Source organism: Pelophylax lessonae (assembly GCF_965119305.1).
Source record: "Pelophylax lessonae genome assembly, chromosome: 1".
In the NCBI taxonomy this organism is placed as follows: Eukaryota; Metazoa; Chordata; class Amphibia; order Anura; family Ranidae; genus Pelophylax; species Pelophylax lessonae.
The window spans coordinates 653,099,302-653,125,021 of NC_138768.1; the positions used below are offsets into that span (position 1 = coordinate 653,099,302).

The 25,720-nt window shown below is 45.1% G+C and overlaps 1 protein-coding gene across 1 annotated transcript in view; it reads right to left on the reverse strand.

Moving 5' to 3' along the window:
- The window catches only part of MGAT4D (MGAT4 family member D), a 327,531-nt gene that overhangs the window by 119,918 nt on the left and 181,893 nt on the right, over positions 1 to 25,720 (reverse strand). The window contains exons 4-5 of the mRNA XM_082243787.1: positions 24,373 to 24,506; positions 9,107 to 9,153 (exon numbers count right to left, since the gene is read on the reverse strand). Of these exons, the coding sequence (XP_082099913.1) occupies positions 9,107 to 9,153; positions 24,373 to 24,506 (181 nt within the window). The remainder of the gene's footprint in view (positions 1 to 9,106; positions 9,154 to 24,372; positions 24,507 to 25,720) is intronic.

Below are 25,720 nucleotides of genomic sequence, written 5' to 3' on the forward strand. Positions count from 1 at the left end.
TGCCACGCTGGATGTTTTTTTTTTTTTTAACTCCACCTTAGTGAATTCACTAAAGGGTGAAATGGTTATTTGACATTGCTACTTTGTCTATGCAGAGGAAGACCCTTTTGTCTCTGAATAGGGAATTCCCTGGCCTGTTTATATTCAGGTTACCTGTGCTCTCTTGCAGCTTCTTCCAACTGCATAGTCGCTACAGAAATCAGTGTCATCGACTCATCAGTGACTGAGGATTGTCTGCTAGGTTTAGCCCCTGTCACAGAGGAGCAGTTCCAAGCTCCCCTATACCATGAAGTGCTGGGTATTCGCACTGACGGCAGAGGATTAAAGGAGCTGCGAGAGAGTGCAGATAAAGCAAATAAAAAAGCAAATAAAAAAAAAAAGGAAGTTGCCATGATTGGACAAGGTGACCGTGTCTAGCTGTTTACTGCCTTATTTTTTCATAAACTGTATTTTCTCATTTTATCTCCACCTGAAAAAAAAAAAAAAAAAAAAATTTCTTTTTGCTCTCCCCAAACACGACTGAAACTCAGGTAACACCAATCTATGATTTGTGTAATTTACGAGACATTAAAAGTATCTCCTAAATGCCTGTGCAGTAAATTTATCTGATGTACCATTAGTAAACATAAAAACCCATTTCCATCCATATTCCAAAAAATAAATAAAAACTGAAATCAAACTAAAGGTCAATTCTAGAAAACCTTAACATCTGTGGAGCTCTCTCTCTTAACCCATATAATGTACAGTATATCAAAGAATCTAAGAATGTGTAATCCTAGTGATGTCATCACAGAATTTCCTAGAGAATAATCACTAGCGAGAGCTAATAGGAGAGCTCAGCCAAGCATTCTACAGTCTTCATGCACATGTAGAGGACCATGGCGAGACCAACCCCCAAAAAGCCTGCATGAGTGGGAGTCATTAGCGTTGGTGTAAGTAGGTGCTTTGGCTACTGCATGTTTGGCAACAGAGCAACACAGAAGTACCCTGTCATCACTGCAGCATCGAGCTGGGCAGCAGAACTGCTGCACTGGGCCTTGAGTATCCTGAATGGTGAGGCAACAGGCAAGTGCAGGCTCTCCATGCTGAGCAGTGTGTTATATACTCCTGAGCACTGCACTCGTATGTTAAACTCTTCCTATACTGTGCTGTGTCAGCTGGGCTGTACATGGCATATACTCTCAACCACTGAACTCTGTATTGCTGTGTGTTACATACACCTAATCAAAGTGTTCACTGTCTTCAGCAGTTGCTGATTGCCAAGTAGTACCCAACAATAAAGGATAAGTTCACCATTCATTACAAGTTACACACACATTCAAGATGCAACATGTTATGAAAGGACCGGCCCCTGCTCTCACCGCTAGCTGTCAACATTTTGAAAAAAACTCATTCATTTACAGTGTTTTGTGAATGGAAAATTACAAGTCCGACAGCCTTAGCAGCTCAATGAAATACAAAGCTGCGGAGATACGAGGTACGAGCAAGCAGATACACTGACTGGTCTGCAGGAGTCCTGCATGGCATCAGAGATCTGCCGATTTGCTGGTGCAATGCTTTACAGCAGGGGTGTCCAACCTTTTTACTTTCCTGGGCCACATTGGAAGAAGAGAAATGGTCTTGGGCCACACATAAAACACACTAACAAAAAAAAGGCTGATAAGCAGAAAAAGTCAGGCAGGTTACAAGGTAACAATCACTGATATAGATCATGTACCCGAGTGAAAAAACTTTTTTTTTTTTGTAATTTGTTTTATTGTAAAAGAGGGCAACATAAAACAAGTGCAATATTTGACAGTTTTTTTATAAACTAATGCAGCAATATCTGGTTCGATGGATATAGTAACAAATCTCAATGAATTCTCAAGGTTCAGATATTTTGGTTCTAATTTTGCCCTTTGTGTCCTTCATCCGTTAAAATACCGGTAGTTGCTCAAATATATAGGTTTTGCTGAAAACTGACAGAAATAAAGCATGATTGTGAAGAGTGGGTGGCTAAGGGTAAGGCTTTCAGAAGTCTGGTAGCCTTTGCCAAGTGTAAATACAGGTTTACAAATAAATTCCAAAAAAGAAAAATCAACATTTTAAGTAACTTTTTTGATTTTGAGTTGGGCTGTTTCCTAGCCATCTTGGGCCGCATGCGTCCTCGCTGGCAAAATCTACCTGGCTTCTTCCGGTTGCCAGTCTTTGGCCTTCCTAAATGGCTGAGGCTGGTTGAGGTCACTCAGAAATACAGTCCTCCCATCACTCAGGCTCTGTGCCGGAATGTAAACTAAGCTGTGCGGGTTTATTTTGTGCAGAAGAGTCATATCTCTTCTACAATTGAGAGCCTTTCAGTTCACAGTTTCTCTTTAGATTTTAGTTCCACTTTAAAGGCTTAGTACACTTTAAAGATTGTTACAACCATATTTAGGGTGCATCACTGGATGCTTTACGTAAATCAATGGATACCTCACCCTGCAGCTTTCTGTTTTGGTTTGAATTCCATACATCATCCATTCAAAGGGATCTGTTAATGGAAAAACTACATAATCCATCTGCCACTGCAGCACAAAGTGTGACGGCATCATCACACTTGTAAATTTGAAATCAAATATATATATTAAACCACTTTAATATAGGCACTTTCACCCCCTTCCTGCCCAGGCCAATTTTCAGCTTTCAGTGCTGTCACACTTTGAATGACAATTGCGTGGTCATGACATTATAATTTTTTTCCACACAAATAAAGCTTGCTTTTGGTGGTATTTAATCACTGCTGGGTTTTTCATTTTTTGCAAAAAAAAAAAAAAAAAAAGGATTCTTAATTTCTCTCAGTAAATTTTGTGTACAAGTAATTTTTCTCCTTCACTGATGTGTGCCGAAGAGGCTGCACTAATGGGCACTAATGAGGAGGCACTAATATGCCGCACTGATGGGCATGGATAGGCGGCACTGATGGACAGCACTGATGGGCAGGCACTGACTTGCTTTACTAATGGGCACTGATTGAGGTCACTGTGGGCACCGATTGGTGTCACTGATGGACATTGGTTGGCGTCACTGATGGGCAATGTTTTTTTACTGTAATCAGGGAACTGATGATCAGTGCCCCGATTACCTATCCTGGACTTCCCTTTGAGGAGGAGCTACTGATCTTCCCTCCTTGCCACACACACAGACAGTGTGAGGTGAGGAGCACCGATAAACAGAACTTCCTCATTTACATGTGACCGGCTGTGATTGGACACAGCCGATCCCATGGGTAAAGAGCCACGTCATTGGTTCTTTACCAAGATCGAGGTTGCGCCGTGTCCTGGACTTTGACTGGGCCATTCTAACACATAAGGAAGCTTTGATGTAAACCATTGCATTGTAGCTCTTGTATGTTTAGGGTCATTGTCCTGCTGGAAGGTGAACCTCCGGCCCAGTCTCAAGTCTTTTGCGGACTAACAGGTTTTCTTCTAAGATTGCCCTGTATTTGGTTCCATCCATCTTCCCATCAACTCTGACCAGCTTCCCTGTCCCTGCTGAAGAAAAGCATCCCCACAGCATGATGCTGCCACCACAATGTTTCACGGTGGTGATGGTGTGTTGAGGGTGATGTGCAGTGTTAGTTTTCCGCCACACATAGCGTTTTACTTTTATGCCAAAAAAATTCAATTTTGGTCTCATCTGACCAGAGCACCTTCAACATGTTTGTAGTGTCCCCTGTCTGTTCTTATGGCTTTCTTTAAATTATTGCTTTCTTCTTGCCACTCTTCCATAAAGGCCAGATTTGTGGATTGTACCATGGGCCTCATGGCTGCTTCTCTGATTAACGCTCTCATTGCCCGGCCTGTCAGTTTAGGTGGACAGCCATGTCTTGGTAGGTATGCAGTTGTGCCATTTTCGCATGATGGATTGAACAGTGCGCTGTGATATGTTCAAAGCTTGGGATACTTTTTTTTTTTATAACCTTACCCTGCTTTAAACTTCTCCACAACTTTATCCCTGACCTGTCTGTTGTGTGCCTTGGCCTTCATGATATGGTTTGTTTACTAATGCTCTCTAACAAACCTCTGAGGGCTGCACAGAACAGCTGTATTTATACTGAGCTGAAACTATACACAGGTGCACTCTATTTACTAATTAGGTGACTTCTGAAGGCAATTGGTTCCACTAGATTTTAGTTAGGAGTAAAGGGGCTGAATACAAATTCACGCCACACTTTTCAGATATTTGTAAAAAATGTTGAAAACCATTTATCATTTTCCTTCCATTTCACAAATATGTGCCGCTTTATGTTGGTCTATCACATAAAAGCCCAATAAAAATACATTTAGATTTTTGGTTGTAAGTAACATGACAAAATGTGGTAAATTTCAAGGGATATGAACACTTTTTCAAGGTACTGTATGTGTGTAAAATATAAAGTGAACTCATATTAAACCATAATGAGCAATGTTTATCAAATGAATGGTGGCATAGCAGTCCCATAGCATAGAATTTACTTATGCATAACAAAGAAGTAAACTTCAAAGAGAAAAATATAAAAATCCAAAAGTAAAACCTTAAAATTATCCACTTCACAGAAAAGTGTGCCAGTTCCTTTACCTAACAGTAATGATCTCCAAATGACAAGAATCAAAAGCGCAGAAATCATCCAATTGGGGGGCCACCATTCAGGATAATATTGACTTCACCGACTCCATAATAATTCGCTGGTTATCCAAAGCCAGCACAACATTTAGAGCAACGCAGGTAAAACACACCATACCAGGGATCAACCGCTGGTGTACAACTTTATATGCCACTGGCGTCACCCTAAATGTGTTTCACCTGGTGGAACAGACGTCTTCGATGTGTTCTCCCGGTACGGGGTGGAGCCAGGAGAACACCGAGAAGACATCTGTTTCACCAGACGAAACATTTAGGGTGAGGACAGTGATTATTATGCTGGCAATAATTGCATGAAAAATCTGACATGCTGGCTGTACCCAGGTTGATCAGTCAATGAACTTGGGTACAGTCAACCTGCCCATATGCCCATACAACCGTTTATAGCTGGCTTTATTCTCCAGGGTCTCTACTTTATAAAAAAGAATTGTTTAGGAGGGGTTCTAAAAAAATTTCTAGAAAAATAAATAAATAATGCTGATTTTTACATTTTTTATAGAAGAAATGTCAGAATTGGCCTGGGGGTAAAGTGGTTAAGGTAGACTCCAGGAAAAGTGTTTGCTCTAGATTTATAATCTATAAACCATTTGAGATGATTTTCTAAAAAATTAGCCTTCCAACTTTAGTTCAGTATGTTAAAAAAAGTAATGGTGAGAGGTCAACATGGCCAAGTCTATGGCGCTGAATGTTTCAGTTCCCCCAGCTCTGTTCGATCCCTTAGAGACCACTTCCCTTTCATTTGGAGTCCCACTCATATCCCTTGTGTAGGGGTATGATTGATAGTTAATATAGAGTCCTTTTACAAACTGAATTACCCCCCTTTTCCATAAATTTGAGGCAGATCTCCAATACTGGTCCTGGTTGGGTAAAATCCATACAGTTAAAATGTCCTTACTATGTAGAACACTATTTTTTTAGGTCTCTACTTATCCCTGTTCCCCGAGCTGTGCCTGCATGTTTTCAAGCAAAAGTGATACACTATATCTGGTGCAAGAAAGGCCACCGCTTTGAGAAAAATTCTATTATCCCCCAAGACTCAGGGAGTGCTAATTTAACACAACTCTATGGTATATTTTCTATACGCCAAACCAGACAGGGTATATATGGAAAGGATGGCCACTCCAGGATATATGTTATACTACCATTTTTGGAGCTCTCCCAAGCGACGGCCCCCAATTTTGGTGCCTACCTTCTCCCACTCAGTGGGGATCTGGAATAAGCTCCGTCTTAAAAGCGATTTGTCTCCCATTTTCATCCACTGGCACATTTATTTAAAAATCCAGAGTTCACACCAGGCCTGGACAATAAGGCCTTTAATTGGTGAATGGATAAGGGGCTTTACAGAATTGGACACTTTATTACGCATAGGGGACCATTCACACTACACCAGTTTGGAAGTCCTTATAATGCCTCAGTTGGAGCATTTTCAATTTTTTCAGATTTTGCACTTTCTACATTTACTCTGGCCGGTAAGACTGCAGAATTATCCAGAAGCCCATATGAAAAATGGTACACACAGGCTGCAGATCAGCGGGATGGGAGGGGGGGGGGGGCTTTTCCCTTATTTATGGGCTATTACTGGGCTCACCTCCTAGATTCTCTTATATGCTGGATTGGGATGCGGATTCGGCAGAGGAAAAGGACATGGAGGCATGGCACAAATTTTTTTCTGCGATCATATACTGGTGCCCTGAATATAGCCTTGGTAGAGGCAAATTTGAAGGCGCTTACTCGCTGGTACTTCGTCTCTACATGTTTGGCTAAAATGTACCCATCTGTACCACCCTGATGTTTTCCAGGGTGTAAAATGCCGGGGACGATGTGCCATATCTGGCGAGAATTCCCGAGGATTTATGGCTTTTGGAATGGCATCTTTGCTCTGATCTGTAACGGGAACGTCGGTTCCCCAGACTCCCCATATAGCGCTCAACACCCCAGTACATCTTGATATTTTTTATTCTATTAGGGGGGCTAAGATGACTCTTGCCAAATTCAGGAAACAACCTGTTGTAGCTTTGGCGCAGGCTAGGCAAAAGGTCACCTGGATCATGTTAAATGAAACTTGTTAGCATTTTGAAAGATAGTCAAAAAATGTGAACATGATTTGGGAGTCATGGGATAACTATATGCATGTCTCTCTCTCATGTTAATTTACTCCTTTTTTGGGCTAGAGATTAGGTTTACCTCTTCTGACTCCTGATTCGGACCTTCTCCATTTTCTCTTTCTGATTCTTTTTCCTCTTGTCCCCTTTTCTTCCTTTAGTGTGGTATTTGACTAGCCAGGAGTATGATGATCCAAGCTCATCTATAAGGCCCATTCATAAATTGGTGGTCTTTAATACGCTTGTACGTATCTAGTTGATGAATCAGGAAGACGAATATTGACCCTCGAACTAATGGTTGTTGACTATTATTTTGAGATTAGTATCGTCACCATTTTATGCTCGATTAGGTCATGCCTACATGTTTCGGTGATAATGGTACTGTGGTACTACTGTTTGTTCTTTTATATATTTGTACATTTTTCAATAAATACTTTAAAGTTAAAAAAAGTTTTTAAAAAGTAATAGGGAATCATTAAATGTATCTGCACCATCTGCAAATACTGATAAGCAAACCAGTATCATTTTTACTGTACACTAAAAGTGGACTTGCTAGGGATAAGAACGCAATTATAGCTAGTGGCTATAGCAGCTACTAGTGAGAATCCAGCAGGCTACTTGTACCCAAGTTGATCAATCAGCTTGGTACATTGACATTCAGCCTGTCCATCAACTGTTCAAATCTCAGGCAGTTCCTGCTGAACCAGCCGAGATTCGAAACCATGTATGACTGGCCTAAGACATAATTGGATATGTTTACAGATAGCAAAAAAACTGTATATAGGAGGTTTGGCTAGGGTTGAGCTTGAACTGTCTGAAGCCTAGAATATCTGGGGACTGGTTAAAATTCTTGCCATGGATCATTTCCTACATTGTGTTGCATAGGTTTGATCTGAGTACATCCACCAGGTGAAAATGTAAGGAAAAAATGCCTGAAAAAGAAAAGAAAAATGCAGCCACCAAATCTAAGGATTAGTAAACTGCAATATATTATTTTTGTTTTCTTTTTGGGATTAATGTCGCTTTGAAGTCAACCTGCTATCTGGTGAAAATATAGTCATGCTGGGACAGCTACAAGAGCACTTTTACATCTACTATATAGCCTTAAAGCTGTAATAAACCCAGAACCAAAAATATATTATATTGCAGCTTACAATCATTAGACGTGGTGGCTGCCTCAGTTTTCTTTTATTTGGCTTTTTCCATTGGGTTTTCACCTGGTGATCTGGTCAGTAACACACCTGTATTAGTGAGACTCAAATTTGGAGGAATTAGCATAGGAGGCACAGTAGCATTGTCTGCTAAATGTACTAGCAGATTTAGAACCACTAACAAATTGAAACAACATCCCAGCACACTTTATAATCAGGTACAGCAGGTTTTTTTTCCCTTTTGAGATAAAGGTTTTCCATAAATAAATAAAAGCTTGAAAATTGTACCCCTGCCAGAGTAAAACCCCTTTCACAATGTCAGTTTTTCAGGTGGACCCGATCGGACCATCCATAGTGTTTTATGCAGATGTCAGTGAACATGTCTGCTGACACCCGTCGGCGTCCGATCCGATCCACTAAAAACAGATGGGGATCCGTTCCCCATCCATCCGGTCCGGTGGATCGGACTGGATGACAGTGGGACGGAAAAGGACAGGCAGTCCGCCCTATCTGCAAGGGGCCTTAAGTGATCTTTCTCATTCATGTAAACTGATATACCCTGCTTAAGAGTGTAGGCTGTGAAAACCAAGAAAAAAGCCAAAAAGAGGAAATTAAGGCAGGTCCTAAACAGTGCAAATTTCTTTCAAGAATTTTGCATTATTCCCCTATCAACACAGACAGTGCTAACAGGGGATTCCCACCTGCCAAGCAATTGTCTAATCCCGGCAGGGAAAGTTGTCCCTGCCGGGAGAACACAGTGATTATTGCTAGTAGCTATAGCAGCCACTAGCGATAATTGCAACTGAATCCGGAAGGCTGGTTGTTCCCAAGTTGATAGCTTAATAAACTTGGTACATTCAGCCTCCCCACACATGGTTGGAATCTCAGCCAGTTCCTGCTAAACCGTCCGAGATTGGAACTGCCTATGCCTGGCCTAATACAGTCATCGCCTCTAAGAATTGGTAAGCTGCAATATAATAAAATGTTTGCTTTTGGGTTTAATACTGCTTTAAGCCTGGTGCCATTTACAATTATTTAAGTCCATTCTCTTAAATTAAAAAAGTAAATATTTACAAAGGAGTAAAACCCCATGCGATCACATAAATTTACTAATGAAACCTAAACTACAGAAATTAGCTTATCAGCAATCAATACCAGTAGCGGTTTTCTGTTTTTTTCCAAATATATTTATAACAGTCAAAATTAGGTTCTTACCTGTCTTTTACACTCTTTGTAACATCATTTACATACTGGGGATTCACCTGAAACAAGGCAAAAGCACCATGTCATTTTTTCCAGTAATGTCACCATTCATGATTTTCATGGAAAGTAACAGTCTATACACAGAATTATCCTGAGCTTCCTAGCCATTACCATTTCACCATTAGGCCTCATGCACACTGCTTTCTTGTAAACACTATCTGCTGGCAGGAGAAAATACGTGTTATAAACTAACCTAAGCTGTATTGTTTCAAACCAGTTAAGCAGTTTGGGCATTTATTTTATTGGCCAGAATTTTTATTTATTCTAGCCATTAAAATAAATGCTGAAGTGCTAAATGCACCTAGCGCTTTAGGTGCGTTTAACAGCTTTTTTTGTGGTGAAAATTCCCTCTGAGCGCAATTTTAGGGCATTCAAAAAACAGACAAAACACTCATGCTACTAAACTGCTAAAAACATCCATGTATGCATAGACACATAAGATAATATTAGGGTAGTTCAAGAGAAGAAAAAATGCCTAAACTCAAGAAAACGTCAGTTTAACAGCAGCAATGTGCATGAGGCCCTAAAGCAGGCATCACTAAATGGCGGCCCGCGGGCCAAGTCCGGACCCAATCAATGTTCCGTCCGGCCCCGCAGCGGTCGCGCCATTTAGGATCTGTTTTTCCCTCTGCCGCCGCCGCTGCAGCTGCAGCTCTGTCTTTACAGAGCTGACATCGGAGGAGCAGCGCAGTGATTCACGGAGGACGGGGGCTGGTACAGTTAACTGATTGGTTGCTAGAACTGCCCTGTATTCTAGCAACCAATCAGTTACCTGGGGCAGGTCCCGCCCTCCGTGCATCCCTTTGAGCACTTCCGATGTCAGCTGCTGTGCCTCCGATGTCAGCCACGCTGCCCTGTTTAAGGTAGGACAGGGAAGAGGCACTGCTAATGTAAAGGGGGAAAGAGGGGGGAAATCAAAGAGGCAGAAAAGTAAAGGAGTGATACGGTATGAAGGGGGATGGGGTTCTACAAAGGGGGTGAGGATTAGAATGTGAAGGGGGGCTGGAGACTGCAGTGTGAAGGGGGGTTTGAAAAAAAAGGAGATGAGCACAGGAATGTCTGAGGGTGCTATAAAGGGGGTGAGGACAAGAATGTTAATGGGGGGCTGGGGACTGCAGTGTGAAGGAGGGGCACAATAAAATGGGAGAGGACAGTTATATGAAGGGGTGCTATTAAGGGGATGAGGACAGTTATATGAAGGGGGTGCTATGAAGGGGGGAGAACAGTTATGTGAAGGGGGGTGCTATGAAGGAGGGAGGACAGTTATGTGAAGGGGGGTGCTATAAAGAGTATGAGGACAGGAATGTGAAGGGGGGCCTGGGGACTGCAATGTGAAGGAGGGGTACTATAAAGGGGGCGAGAACAGGAATGTGAAGGGTGGATGATATGAAAGGGGCTTGGAATTGCAATTTAAAGTAGGGGGTGATATAAAGGGGGGCCGCTGACAAAAATGTTATGGGCTGAAGACTGTAATGTGAAGGGGGATGATGTACAGGGGGACTGAGAACACTGATGTAATAAGGAGGATTGTGATGTGAAGGATTGTAAACTAGGTTCACATTATTGCGTAACGCGTGTAGGCGGCAGATTTATTTCAGTGGGCTGCCTTGTAAGCAGAAACGCAGAAAAATAAGTACCTGACCTTTTTTTTTTTTTCTTTTTAATTGCGCCGTACCAAGCTGCATGGTACTGCGGCACCATGTGATGTGGCACTCGTAAAGACGCGCCATGTTTGCGCATTGTGCAGAGGACGGTGCCATTGAGAGCCAAACATATGATTCGGACCTCGGTTTGAAGAAAATTTTACCTACTGGACCTTCATGAATTTTAATTCATTACCCCTGCCCTAAAGGTTAAGTTCTCCTTTACAGAAAATCTTTAAGGTGAACTTAGCTCCAGCCACAATGAAAGGAGAAGTAGTAGTTAGACTTACCACCCTGCTACTTTGCCCCCCCCCCCCCAATATCAGCAGTTTTGTTGTCAGAACACAAAATGATTGGCTTCGTGTACTGCTGCTTCCTCTCACACTCTAGCTCTGCTATACAGATATACTGTAAGAGGCTGATGCTAGGTCAAATTAATACACACACTGCATTTAATAAAAACAATGTAATGATGGAATAATAATTATAGAGCTGCATTAATGTGAGAATATGAACAATTCTAACCTTTTGTTTCATTGGTACCTCTATTATAGGACTATTTTATTTAGTGCAAATGAAAAAACGTACAATAGGCTGCATTGTAAATGCCATGTATCAGACACATAAAAAATTGTGGTGTGAAGTGAAATTGTGGTTAAAGACTTGTGAATTACTGCATGAAAAATGTCATCCAATACCAGACATTCCCTTTCTACTTCTCTGTTACCAAGTGTTGTAATCTCGAGAAGAAAAAAACGGAATTTTTGTAAAATCTTACCTGTAAAATTCCTTTTTCTGAGTCCTCCGACAGTCGCCGCCACTTCATATTCATCACTAATGGGGTTATTGACCTTTGCTCCGCAGGAGTAGCTAGGCAACAAAATTTGTTAATATCAAAGCTTTTAGCATATCCCACCCCTAGGGGGTGGTCCCCTCAGTCAATACCTCCCTGCTTCCTGCATTCCCAACTCAATTTCAGTAGCATAGCAGTAGAGTACATAAACAAACCCCAAAAGAGGGGCGGGGGCGGCGAATGTCGGAGGACTCAGAGAAAGGAATTTTACAGGTAAGATTTTACAAAAATTCAGTTTTCTCTTACGTCCTCCGACAGTCGCCGCCACTTCATATTCATCACTAATGGGGACGTCCCACAGCAGTGTAGACATGAGGGGTGGGAAAAAACGCAGCCGCGCCTAAAGCAACGCAGTACCCACATCAGATAAAAAAGGAACCTTACCAAAGTAAGAGAACCAACTGGGCAACAGGAAAAACGTGCTCAACAGGAGCAACAACCCAGGAAAACAAGTAACCTAGGGATAAAGACATCCCAACAGCCAAGGACCCAAAACAAGGGACCCTAAGGCACTGCCGCACTAAGAACTTTGCGGCCAAAGGAAGCATCCGCCGATGCCTGAACATCCACCATGTAGAATTTGGAGAAGGTGTGAACTGACGACCAAGTCGCCGCCTTACACACCTGGGCCACAGAAGCCCGATGATGACAGGCCCAAGACGTACTCCGAGATCTGGTAGAGTGCGCCTTCACAGGGAAGGGAGGAACCTTCTCCTTCAAAGCATAGGCCTGCTCAATGGTCTGCCTGATCCATTTGGCGATGGTAGAAGCCGACGCCGCCATGCCCTTCCGAGGTCCCTCAGGAAGGACGAATAGGGAATCCGACCTGCGAAAGGATTTAGTCGACGACAGGTAAACCCTGATCGCCCGAACAACATCCAAGGAATGTAAAGCCACCTCCTTCGGATGTTTTAGCCTCGCGCAAAGCGAAGGCAAGACAATGTCCTCATTGAGGTGAAATTCCGAGATCCTCTTCGGAAGAAAAGACGGGTTAGGTCGCAAGACCACCTTATCCAAGTGAATCACCAAATATGGAGAGTTGCAGGACAAGGCTGCCAGCTCCGACACTCTGCGAGCCGAAGTGATCGCCACCAAAAAAGCAACCTTCCTGGACAACAGAGGTAACGAGATCTCCCTGATCTTTTCAAAAGGAGCATGTTGCAATACGGACAGAACAAGGTTCAAGTCCCATGGAGGCAAAGGTTCCCTCCTAGGAGGGACCAGGTGTCGCACCCCTTGAACAAAGGTGCCAACCAAAAGAGTTAGACGCCACAGGGCGCTGAAAGAGAACGGCCAGCGCAGAAATCTGACCCTTAATCGTGGCCAACGCCAAACGCTGGTCCACGCCCGTTTGAAGGAAAGCCAACACTCTCGATACTGAGTATGAGCGAGGAGAATACCCCCTGGACTCACACCAGGCAAAATACGCCTTCTAAGTACGATAGTAAACCTTCCCTGAAGAGGCTTTTCTAGCCTTGATCAAAGTGGGAATGACCTCAGGGGAGAGACCCCTATCTGTCAACACCTGGTTTTCAACAGCCAGGCCGTCAAAGCCAGCGACTGTAAAGCAGGATGGAATATCGGCCCTTGAGACTGGAGATCTTCTCGAAGAGGTAGCCGCCACGGAGCGTCGACTGCCAGATTCACGAGGTCTGCGTACCAAGACCGGCGAGGCCAGTCTGGCGCCACCAGAATCACCGTGTGCGGTTCCGCGGCCAACCTGCGAAGGAACCTGGACAGCAGCTGAATCGGTGGAAAGGCATACATCAGACAATACTGATGCCAGGGCGCCACTAACGCGTCTGCCCGAGGATCGCGCGTCCTTGCCACAAACCTTTCCACCTTGTTGTTTAGACGAGACGCGAACAGGTCCACATCTGGTGAACCCCACTTCGCACACAACATCTGGAAGACATCCGGGTGGAGGGACCACTCCCCCTGGTCCAAGGTCTGGCGACTCAGATAATCCGCCTGCCAGTTCTCCACCCCCGGAATATGAACTGCCGTTATCGCCGGGACGTGTGCCTCGGCCCAAGACAGAATGTCGGCCACTTCCCGAGCCGCGCGGGCACTCCTGGTGCCCCCTTGGTGGTTGATGTAGGCCACCGCTGTGGCATTGTCCGTCTGCACCCGAACCGGACGGCCCTGTAGCCTGTCCGTCCAACGCAGAAGGCAGAGAGCTATCGCTCGCAATTCCAGAATGTTGATCGGAAGGGAGGATTCCTCCTCCGACCAAGTTCCCTGGGCGGACAGAATGCCCAGAACACCACCCCAGCCCGACAGGCTGGCATCCATGGTGATCACCGTCCACGAGAAAGGGCGAAAAGACTTGCCCCCCGACACCGCCGGGGACCGGAGCCACCACAGAAGATCCCTTCTGGTATGATGACCCAATGAGATCCGTAGATCCAGAGATTGCGGTAGCCCGTCCCACTCGGCCAGAATCTCCGCCTGGAGACCCCACGTGTGAAACTGGGCAAAAGGGATCGCCTCGAAGGTCGAGACCATCAATCCCAGACACCTCATACACGTCCGGAGGGACGAGTACCGATTGTCCCTGAGGGACTTGACTGCGTCCTGAAGCGTCCGGAGCTTGTCTTCCGGCAGGAAGACCTTCGCTTGAACAGAGTCCAGGATCATCCCCAGGTAGGGAAGATGAACCGACGGACACAGAGTCGACTTTGGAAAATTTATTGTCCACCCGAACTCCTGCAGAGTCTGCATCGTGATGGACAGGTCGTTCACAAGGCCCTGACTGGTCGCAGACCGAATCAGGATATCGTCCAGATACCCCAGGACAGAAATGCCCTGGGCTCTCAATAAAGCCAGAACCGGCGCAAGCACCTTGGTGAACACCCGCGGAGCCGAAGCGAGACCAAAGGGTAACGCCACGAATTGGTAATGATCCTCCGCAATGGCGAATCCAAGGTACCTCTGGTGACCCTCGAAAATGGGAATGTGAAGATACGCATCCTTCAAATCGATGGAGGCCATGAATTCCCCCGAAACCAGGGCAGCCACCACTGAGCGCAGGGATTCCATGCGGAACTTGCGAACCCGCACAAAGTGGTTCAGAGCTTTCAAGTCCAGAATCGGACGTACCTTGCCCTCCTTTCTGGGCACAGCGAACAGATTGGAATAGAACCCCCGAAATCTGTCCCGATGAGGCACCGGAACCACCACTCCCTGGGCCCGCAGGTCCCGCACCGCCAGGTGCAGATCCTGCAAGCGCTCCGGAGATAGCTGAAGGTTTGAGGGGAAAAATCTGCTCGCCGGCCGAGAGAGAAACTCGATCTTGTATCCAGATCGAACGATTTCCTGAACCCACCTGTCCCGAACGCGGTCCAGCCGGGGTTGAAGAAAACCGAGCAAACATCCCCCCACCCCAGAACTGGGTGAGGGCATCCCTTCAGGCCGTATTGTTATGGGCAGTGGACCCGGCCTGGCCGGACTTCTGCTTACCTGTCCACGGCTTCTTCTGGGAGCCTTGGCCCTTGAAGGGCTTGCCCTTATAGTGCGACCGAAAGGCACGAAAGGACCCCTGAGAGGGCCTAAACGAGGTATTTTTCTTACCACGAACAAACTTATTCTTGTGGGTTTGGGGCAAGAGAGTGCTCTTACCCCCAGAAATTCCCTTTATCAGAGTATCCAAAGATTCGCCAAAAAGGCGAGATCCCGCGTAGGGCAAATTAGCTAAAGTCTTGCGAGAAGATTGGTCAACAGACCAACATTTCAGCCATATTAGGCGACGGTTCAATACCGCCACACTTGAAAGACACGCAGCCAAAGGGACTAAATCTAAGTCCGCATCACACAAATTAATGACACCCTGATGAATTTGATCCACCATAGCCAAAGTTGTCGGCGGGGCAGAGTCAGCCACCAGGGTGCGCCTGAGCACCTGCATCCAATCCGCAATAGCCTGGGCTGCCATAATGGAAGCAAAAATAGGCTTCAGCATAGAACCAGCAACCGTATAAGCATGACGGGCCAGAGACTCCAATCTCCTGTCCGTCGAGTCCCGGAACACCGGGGTATCCTCAGCAGGGATCGCAGTGGATTTATTCAAAACCGCCACCGCGTGATCCACCTGAGGCGGCACACACCAACGCTCATCAGTGGTGGGTGTAAATGGATAACGCAGCTTGAACCTACTCGGCACAGCAAAAGGTTTCTTTAAATTGCGCCATTGCTCATCAACTGCGCGCTGAAATTCCACAGAGCAAGGAAAAACCTGCGACGTTTTGCGTTTCCTTTGCGTCCCATAAGAGGACATCAAAGCAGGAGGACATGGTTCATCCTGCAAATGCAGCGTTTGCTTAATAGAAGCAACCAACTCATCCATGAGTGCAAGCTCTTCAGACGAGCCAGGGGGAGAATTATCAACCCCTTCTACCTCAGCCTCCCCCTCAGACCCCACAAGGTCTAGAGATGAGTGAGACCCTTAGAAGGGCACTCCAGCCATAGCAGCCCCATCGCCCTCTGAATCAGAGGAAATAGACACTCTGGGCCGTTTGGTGGATCGATCAGCCACCAGCATCCGCACCTGAGCAGCCAAGTTCGCCACAATAGTAGCCAGATCAGCCCCCTCGGGGGATGCAGCAGCCCCTTGACCCCCCACCAAGGTGGGAGGAAACTTGCAATCCTGAGAATCCATGCCCCAGCAAAAGTAGAAAAAAAGGAGTACCGCCCCTTTAAGACCGCGGCGAGCGTAGCCCACCGCACCCCACTGAATACACCGACCCCCACAGGGATAAGAACACTGGGCAAGGAATACAGGAAAAGGAGAGGTTAAAACCTGGAGAGATCACACAGGCTGCTGCCACCGATCGCTGTCCCAGAGCAAAAGGAAGTGATGCAATGACTGACCGCCCTATAAGGCCTATGTAAGGCTACACAAACATGGCCACTCGGCTGAGGATCCCTTAGGCAAAGAGAAAATGGCGCCGACATGTGGCCTGATCGATCGCCGCCAAAATGGCGGCATTTGGCGCCAAAACCCCGCACCGTACCACACAGGACCGGTCACCATAAATATGCCACAAAAAAATGGCGGGCCGCCGCAGCGATCGCCGCACAGCATGTCTAAGCCCAGACTGCTTCATGCATTCACACAGCAGAGCGGGAGAGCCCCCCCCCCCCTCGCAGCCCACAGACAGGCAGCTATTCCACACAGGAATCTGACAGGGAGCTCAGCATTTACACAGACATGCAGGGTCACACAGTCCCAGACTGACACCCAAATAGACAGGTCCCCACATAGATTCACACTTACCAGTCCGGATGGCGTGGGGAGCCTTCTCCAGTGACCAAACCGCTGCACTGAGGACAGGGAGTGTCGCAGCCAGGACGCAGTGGAACTGCGGTGCGAAACCGCAATGGCGTCCAGTGAGGTAGCCACCTCACAGATAGCATCCCTGCAGAGAACAGGGATGGGTCGTTCAATATGCCAGGGAAACCTGCGCTGAATGCTCGATGGCAGGCTGGGAAGCCCCTGGCCCTGAACCCTGGGACCCAGCTCCGCACGATCATCTTCATCCGAAGAAGCTAACTAATGCTGAAAAATAACAGCTAGGTAAAAGAAAGAGAAAAAGACTCAAAATAAAATCAAAAAGAGAATAGAGGCTGAGACTGAGAGCCCCAGCACAGGATCAGCCTGCTACTCCTAAGCTAGGCATTAGAAACTGAGTTGGGAATGCAGGAAGCAGGGAGGTATTGACTGAGGGGACCACCCCCTAGGGGTGGGATATGCTAAAAGCTTTGATATTAACAAATTTTGTTGCCTAGCTACTCCTGCGGAGCAAAGGTCAATAACCCCATTAGTGATGAATATGAAGTGGCGGCGACTGTCGGAGGACGTAAGAGAAAGTCTGCAGTTCAGGGGTTGGCTTAGATAATATTTATTCATCTCTTTTGCCATTACAGGAACAGAATGCTTTGTTGCCAGTCATAACATTTTATTAAATAATGCTATTAACACTGAAAATATAACTGAACAAAGCTGGCATATACACTCACATGCCACTTTAATAGGTACACCTGTTCAATTATTTGGTAACACCAATTGCTTGGTAACACAAATTGCTAATCAGCCAATCACATGGCAGCAGCTCAATGCATTTAGGCATCTAGACGTGGTGAAGATGACTGGCTGAAGTTCAAACCGAGCATCAGAACGGGGAAGAAAGTGGATTTAAGTGACGTTGAACGTGGTATGGTTGTTGGTGCCAGATGGGCTGGTCTGAATATTTCCAAAACTGCTGATCTACTGGGATTTTCACGCACAACCATCTCTAGGGTTTACAGAGAATGGCTAGAAAAAGAGAAAATATCCAGTGAGCGGCAGTAACTCAAATAAACACTCATTACAACCAAGGTAGGCAGAATATCATCTCTGAATGCACAACACATCGAACCTTCAAACAGATGGGCTACAGCAGCAGAAGACCACTCCTGTCAGCTAAGAATGGGAAACGGGGGCTACAATTCACACAGGATCACCAAATTGGACAATAGAAGATTGGAAAAACGTTGCCTGGACTGGATGGAGGTGTCTCGATTTAACCACTTAAGGACCAGGGCTATTTCTGACACTTCTTGTTTACAAGTTAAAATTAGTATTTTTAACTAGAAAATTACTTAGAACCCCCAAACATTATTCCTTTTTTTTTCTTTTAGCAGATACCCTAGAAAATAAAATGTAGATTGTCACACCGCATTTGCGCAGTGGTCTTACAAACACAATTTTTTTGGAAATACACTTTTTATTTTAAAAATAAGAAAACCGTAAAGTTCTCCCAATTTTTTCTGATTCTTTCATAATGTAAAAGAGAATGTTACGCCAAGTGAATGGATACCTAAAATGTCAGGCTTCAAAATTGCGCCCGCTCGTGGAATGGGGACAAACATTGGTACTTAAAAATCTCCATAGGCAACGCTTTAAAAATTTCTACAGGTTACAAGCTTAGAGTTACAGAGGCAGTCTAGGACTAGAATTATTGCTCTCGATCTAATGATCGCGGTGATACCTCATGTGTGGTTTGAACACTATTTACATATGTGGGCGCGACTTGCGTATGCGTTCGCTTATGCAGACGAGCACTGTCCCTTTATAAAAAATAAATACATTTTTGATCACTTTTATTCCTGTTACAAGGAAGGTAATCCCCTTGTAACAGAAATAAGCAGGAAAGACAGGTCCTCTTTAAATGTTAGAACTGGGGTCAAAAAGACCTCAGATCTCACATATACACTTAAAAAAAAAAAAGTCTTTTTTTTTTTTTGCAAAAAAAAAAAGTTTTTTTGCAAAAAAATAAAAAATGGGCCCTTTAAGGCCATTGGGAGGAAGAGAGGTATGACATTCCTCTGGTCTTCCAAGGCCAAAAAAGTCAAGTGGGGGCCATCTCTACAACGGACTGGATAGTTTTCCCTGCTACTGACAGCTCTGGTAAGAGGGAAAAACGACCAGGAAGCGACGGGAGGGGGGTGGGGGCACCTCTCCAACCGTCCATAAAAGTGATCTCACGGCACATCTGCCGCTGGGACCACTTTTATGTTAAAGAGGACTGCCGGCCGTGTAAAAAAAAATAAGGGGTTAGGGCAGCTATCCGCTGCCATAACATTGGTATTTAACATCAAAGTACCGACGTAAATACACAGTGGGCGGTCTGAAGTGGTTAAGCTGCAACATTCAGATGGTAAGGTCAGATTTTGGCGTAAACATGAAAGCATGGATCCATCCTGCCTTTTATCAACGGTTAAGGGTGGTGGTGGTGGTGGTGGTGTAATAGTTTGGGGGATATTTTCTTGGCACACTTTGGGCCCCTTAGTTCCAAGTGAGCATTGTTTAAATGCCAACGGCCTACCAGAGTATTGCTGCTGTCCCCTTTAGGAATACAGTGTGCCCATCTTCTGACAGCTACTTCTAGCAGGATAATGCACAATGCCACAAAGTTTAGATCAGGGGTAATGAATTAAAATTCATGAAGGTCCAGTAGGTAAAATTTTCTTCAAACCGAGGTCCGAATCATATGTTTGGCTCTCAATGGCACCGTCCTCTGCACAATGCGCAAACATGGCGCGTCTTTACGAGTGCCACATCACATGGTGCCGCAGTACCATGCAGCTTGGTACGGCGCAATTAAAAAGAAAAAAAAAAAAAGGTCAGGTACTTATTTTTCTGCGTTTCTGCTTACAAGGCAGCCCACTGAAATAAATCTGCCGCCTACACGCGTTACGCAATAATGTGAACCTAGTTTACAATCCTTCACATCACAATCCTCCTTATTACATCAGTGTTCTCAGTCCCCCTGTACATCATCCCCCTTCACATTACAGTCTTCAGCCCATAACATTTTTGTCAGCGGCCCCCCTTTATATCACCCCCTACTTTAAATTGCAATTCCAAGCCCCTTTCATATCATCCACCCTTCACATTCCTGTTCTCGCCCCCTTTATAGTACCCCTCCTTCACATTGCAGTCCCCAGGCCCCCCTTCACATTCCTGTCCTCATACTCTTTATAGCACCCCCCTTCACATAACTGTCCTCCCTCCTTCATAGCACCCCCCTTCACATAACTGTTCTCCCCCCTTCATAGCACCCCCTTCATATAACTGTCCTCATCCCCTTAATAGCACCCCTTCATATAACTGTCCTCTCCCATTTTATTGTGCCCCTCCTTCACACTGCAGTCCCCAGCCCCCCATTAACATTCTTGTCCTCACCCCCTTTATAGCACCCTCAGACATTCCTGTGCTCATCTCCTTTTTTTTCAAACCCCCCTTCACACTGCAGTCTCCAGCCCCCCTTCACATTCTAATCCTCACCCCCTTTGTAGAACCCCATCCCCCTTCATACCGTATCACTCCTTTACTTTTCTGCCTCTTTGATTTCCCCCCTCTTTCCCCCTTTACATTAGCAGTGCCTCTTCCCTGTCCTACCTTAAACAGGGCAGCGTGGCTGACATCGGAAGCACAGCAGCTGACATCGGAAGTGCTCAAAGGGATGCACGGAGGGCGGGACCTGCCCCAGGTAACTGATTGGTTGCTAGAATACAGGGCAGTTCTAGCAACCAATCAGTTAACTGTACCAGCCCCCGTCCTCCGTGAATCACTGCGCTGCTCCTCCGATGTCAGCTCTGTAAAGACAGAGCTGCAGCTGCAGCGGCGGCGGCAGAGGGAAAAACAGATCCTAAATGGCGCGACCGCTGCGGGGCCGGACGGAACATTGATTGGGTCCGGACTTGGCCCGCGGGCCGCCATTTAGTGATGCCTGGTTTAGATCATCTCAAACTGGTTTCTTAAACATAATGAGTTCACTGTACTCCAATGGCCTCCACAGTCACCAGATCTCAATCCAATAGCGCACCTTTGGGATGTGGCGAAACATGAGATTTGCATTATGGATGTGCAGCCGACAAATCTGCAGCACCTGCATTATGCCATCATGTCAATATGGCCCAAAATCTCTGAGGAATGTTTCCAACACCTTGTTGAATCTATGCCATAAATAATTAAGGCAGTTCTGAAGGCAAAAGAGGGTCCAGCCTAGTATTAGCAAGGTGTACCTAATAAAGTGGCCGATGAGTTTACTACACTGATCTTTGTTTTATATAGAATTCGTCAAGCGCATTCACCTGCTTAGCGGGGGGCCAGTCTGCTGATCCACGCTGAGCAGGCGGATGACAGGTCCATATCCGCTCCGCTATGCAGATCGGACAGAGACACAGCTTTCTGTTCTCTACTGGGTGGTCAGATGGAAGGGGACCGCCTGTCCGTTTCCATCCAACTGTCTTGCGTTCCGGTCTGTCGGACAGATGGGGAAAAGACTTCCAGCCGTCTATTTTTAGAAGACTGGATCGAATGTCGGCAAGTGTCAACAGACACATGTCCACTGACATCCGCTTCTCCAAAAAGAGCAATGGGTGGTCTGATCAGGTCCACCTGAAAAACTGACAGGTGGACCCGATTGGTCCGTCAGTGTGAAAGGGGCCTAAATTACATTGCTAATGAGCCCAAGGAAGGGAGAGACGTTAAAGAGAAAAACTAGACTGATAAAAATATTTAAAAAAAAAACACCAATTAATTTCAGGTATTTTAAGAAGAAATTAGGTGTATTTTTTAATTTACTAAAGTAAATTAATTAATTTGATTTTCATCTCTTTTAATCCCCTGCAAAGCAGCACTGCTAGCACTGTAGGGGGGAGAGTTAACCCAAAGGCCTATCAAGTGCCCTGCTTGCAAAAGAAGCATCAGACAGTTGCTGCTCCAATCACAGGCTGAGTGTAGAAAGGCAATCAGGCTGCCTTACTTGCTAAGCTAACTAGCAGGACTGTGTAAATTTTTGGGCTGTGGACATGAATATAGAGCTTTTGGTAGGTAAATGTTACCATATATACAGTTGTGCTCATAAGTTTACAAACCCTGGCAGAATTTATGATTTCTTGGCCATTTTTCAGAGAATATGAATGATGACAAAAACTTTTCTTTCACTCATGGTTAGTGTTTGGCTAAAGCCATTTATTATCAATCAACTGTGTTTACTCTTTTTAAATCATAATTACAACAGAAACTACCCAAATGACCCTGAGCAAAAGTTTAAATACCCCAGTTCTTAATACCATGTATCGCCCCCTCCCTTTAACATCAATGACAGCTTGTATTCTTTTGTGGTATTTGTGGATGAGGCTCTTTATCTTCTCAGATGGTAAAGCTGCCCATTCTTCCTGGCAAAAAGCCTCCAGTTCTTGTAAATTCTTGGGCTGTCTTGCATGAACGGCACGTTTGAGATCTCCTCAGAGTGGCTCAATGATATTGAGGTCAGGAGACTGAAATGGCCACTCCAGAACCTTCACTTTATTCTGCTGTAGCCAATGACAGGTCGACTTGGCCTTGTGTTTAGGATCATTGTCATGTTGGAATGTCCAAGTACGCCCCATGAGCAGCTGATGGATGCAAAATTTCCTCCAGAATTTTTTGATAACATACTGCATTCATCTTGCCATCCAATCTGACCAAATTTCCTGTGCCTTTGTAGCTCACACATCCCCAAAGAATCAGCGATCCACCTCCATGTTTCACAGTAGGAATGGTGTACCTTTCATCATAGGCCTTGTTGACTCCTCTCCAAATGTGTCATTAATGGTTGTGGCCAAAAAGCTAATTTTTAGTCTCATCACTCCAAATGACTTTGTGCCAGAAGGTTTGAGGCTGGTCTCTCTGCTGTTTGGCGTATTGTAAGCGGGATACTTTGTGGCATTTGCGTAGTAATGGCTTTCTTCTGGGGACTCAACCATGCAGCCCATCTTTCTTCAAGTGCCTCCTTATTGTGCATCTTGAAACAGCCACACCACATGTTTTCAGTGAGTCCTGTATTTAACCTGAAGTTATTTCTGGGTTTTTCTTTGCATCCTGAACAATTTTCCTGGCAGCTGTGGCTGAAATTTTAGTTGGTCTATCTGACCGTGGTTTAGTTTCAACAGAACCCCTCATTTTCAAATTCTTGATAAGAGTTTGAACACTGCTGATTGGCATTCTCAATTCCTTGGATATCTTTTTATATCCCTTTCCTGTTTTATACAGTTCAACTACCTTTTCCCACAGATCCTTGACAATTCTTTTGCTTTCCCCATGACTCAGAATCCAGAAATGTCAGTACAGCACTGGATGAAAGATGCAAGGGTCTGTCAGGAGTCCAGAAACTCAATGACCTTTTAAAAACACACACCAATTACAAGCAAACAGATCACAGGTGAGGATGGTTACCTTTAATAGCCATTCAAACCCCTTTGTGTCAACTTGTGTCCATGTTATCAGGCCAAAATCACCAGGGTATGTAAACTTTTGCTCAGGGTCATTTTGGTAGTTTCTGTCATTATGATTTAAAAATGGGACACCGGGGAGGGGAAATGGCTAATTGGGCCCAATTTGGACATTTTCACTTAGGGGTGTACTCACTTTTGTTGCCAGCGGTTTAGACATTAATGGCTGTGTGTTGTATTTTGGGGGGACAGCAAATTTACACTGTTATACAAGCTGTACACTCACTACTTTACATTGTAGCAAAGTGTAATTTCTTCAGTGTTGGCAATGAAAAGATATAATAAAATATTTACAAAAACGTGAGGGGTGTACTCACTTTTGTGAGATACTGTATATATAGAATAAAGGCTTTCATTTAGGTTAGGTTAGGTTATTATCATTGCTTTCCAGCTGCACCAAGACTTTTTTCTTGGCCACCAAACATCAGACTTCTGCAAAATGATTCTAGAACTGCAGCTGGACTCCTAGTCCATTTGAAACAAACCAAAAATTCTGGATGTTGCTCAGGCTGTAGGAATCCCAATCAATAAAGCCGACCACTGAGTGCAGGCTAGGATGGAGCTTGACCAAGCTCCAGACAGCAATGTACAGGGAGGAAAATGTCCATATGAGCCACACATCTCTGCAAACCTCAAGAAAGAAAGTGTAACAGCCTCAGCCTAGGCTCCAGCCAGGCCACGACCCCAATGCATTTCACTCCACCCCCGGATCTTAACCATGGGGATCCTCATGATTAAGCTCCAGGGGCAGAGAAAAAAAAGAGTTGGGTGCATGGCCTGCCTAGAGCCCGGGCTGAAACTGTTACACTTTCATACCTGGGGCTTGCAGAGATGTGCGGCTCATAGGGACATTTTCTTCCCTGTCCAATGGAAACCAATCTCAACCTCCAGTCATCCCTTACCTCTGCTATAAACACTATGACAACACAATCATCTTTTTCGCTTGCAGACATCTCTGAGAAGATGGAGCTCAACGTGTCCAGCAAGTAGCTCTGTTTGTCTCTCTTCACAGTGGGGATCCCAATCACAATGGACACTGTATTAAAAAAAAAAAAAAAAACACATTAAGATTGTGTAAAGCTTTACATATTATGTCATTTGCCCATCTACTGCCAGCTTGAATGGTACCTGTGAAGACAGAAATATGGTAACTATTATGATCAACTTGTATTAATAGGTGCTAGTGACTGGTGCTGCGTCCTGATTTTGCAGCCAATCCTACGTAGAGAGGGCTAATTACCTGAAAAAAGTATGCAGGACAGGTGTTGAGACCTAAAGCCTCGTATTCATTACTAGTTTATTCGTTCAACCCAGCAGGTTGAACAAAAAAAAAACTGACAGCTCAAGTCGGACCTGCTGTACTAACAATCTGATGTTAGTACAGTGATCTCCCCTGCTGAGCTACTGTGTTCTCACAAGCGGAAGGCACCCCCTCACCAGAACACTTCGGTTGGGAGCTGGTCGGGAGGCCTTTTTCAGTCATGCACCTTCATCATAAGAAGCCTGTCGAATGGGCTGAGTGTTGACCGGTTTCTATTGAACCAGCCAATGCCACCCGACATTCAGCCCGTGTGTACTAGGCTTCAGATTTTAGCAAACTTGCACTTTTAAAAACAAGCAGGTAATGGAAGTAGCCAAGCAACCTATAGTATACTTGCATACCCAATTTCCAAGATTTGCAAATAATGCCATTATTGCCATGTGCCTCTGAAGAAGCCACGTGTAATGGGTGGAACTGGTGACATAGGAAGTGATTACATGATCATGTTTGAAAGGTTAACGTCAAGAGTAGGGTTGAGCGGACACCTAGATGTCCGTGTTCGACGGGTTCGGCCGAACTTTAAAAAAAAGTCCGGGTCCGTGTCCCGGACTTTTACCGAACTTTTCCCGGACACCGAACCCCATTGAAGTCAATGGGGACCCGAACTTTAAGGCACTAAAATGGCTCTAAAACACCAAAGGAAAGGGCTAGAGTGCTGCAAATGGCAGCAAAACGTAATTAAGAGCATGGCAAGTGCTCTGCAAACAAATGTGGATAGGGAAATAACTTAAAACAACAAAAAAAAACAGAAAAATAAAACAATGTTCTTCTTCATCTCTGAAGGACGAGGCCCATATGGAGTAGGAGGGAGGTTGAGGTGGTGGTGGATGTGGCGGTGACATAGGCGTGCGCACAGGGTGTGCTGGGTGTGCCTGGGCACACCCTAATCACCTAGGGCACATAGCATTGCCAGTGAGGAGATGGGAAAG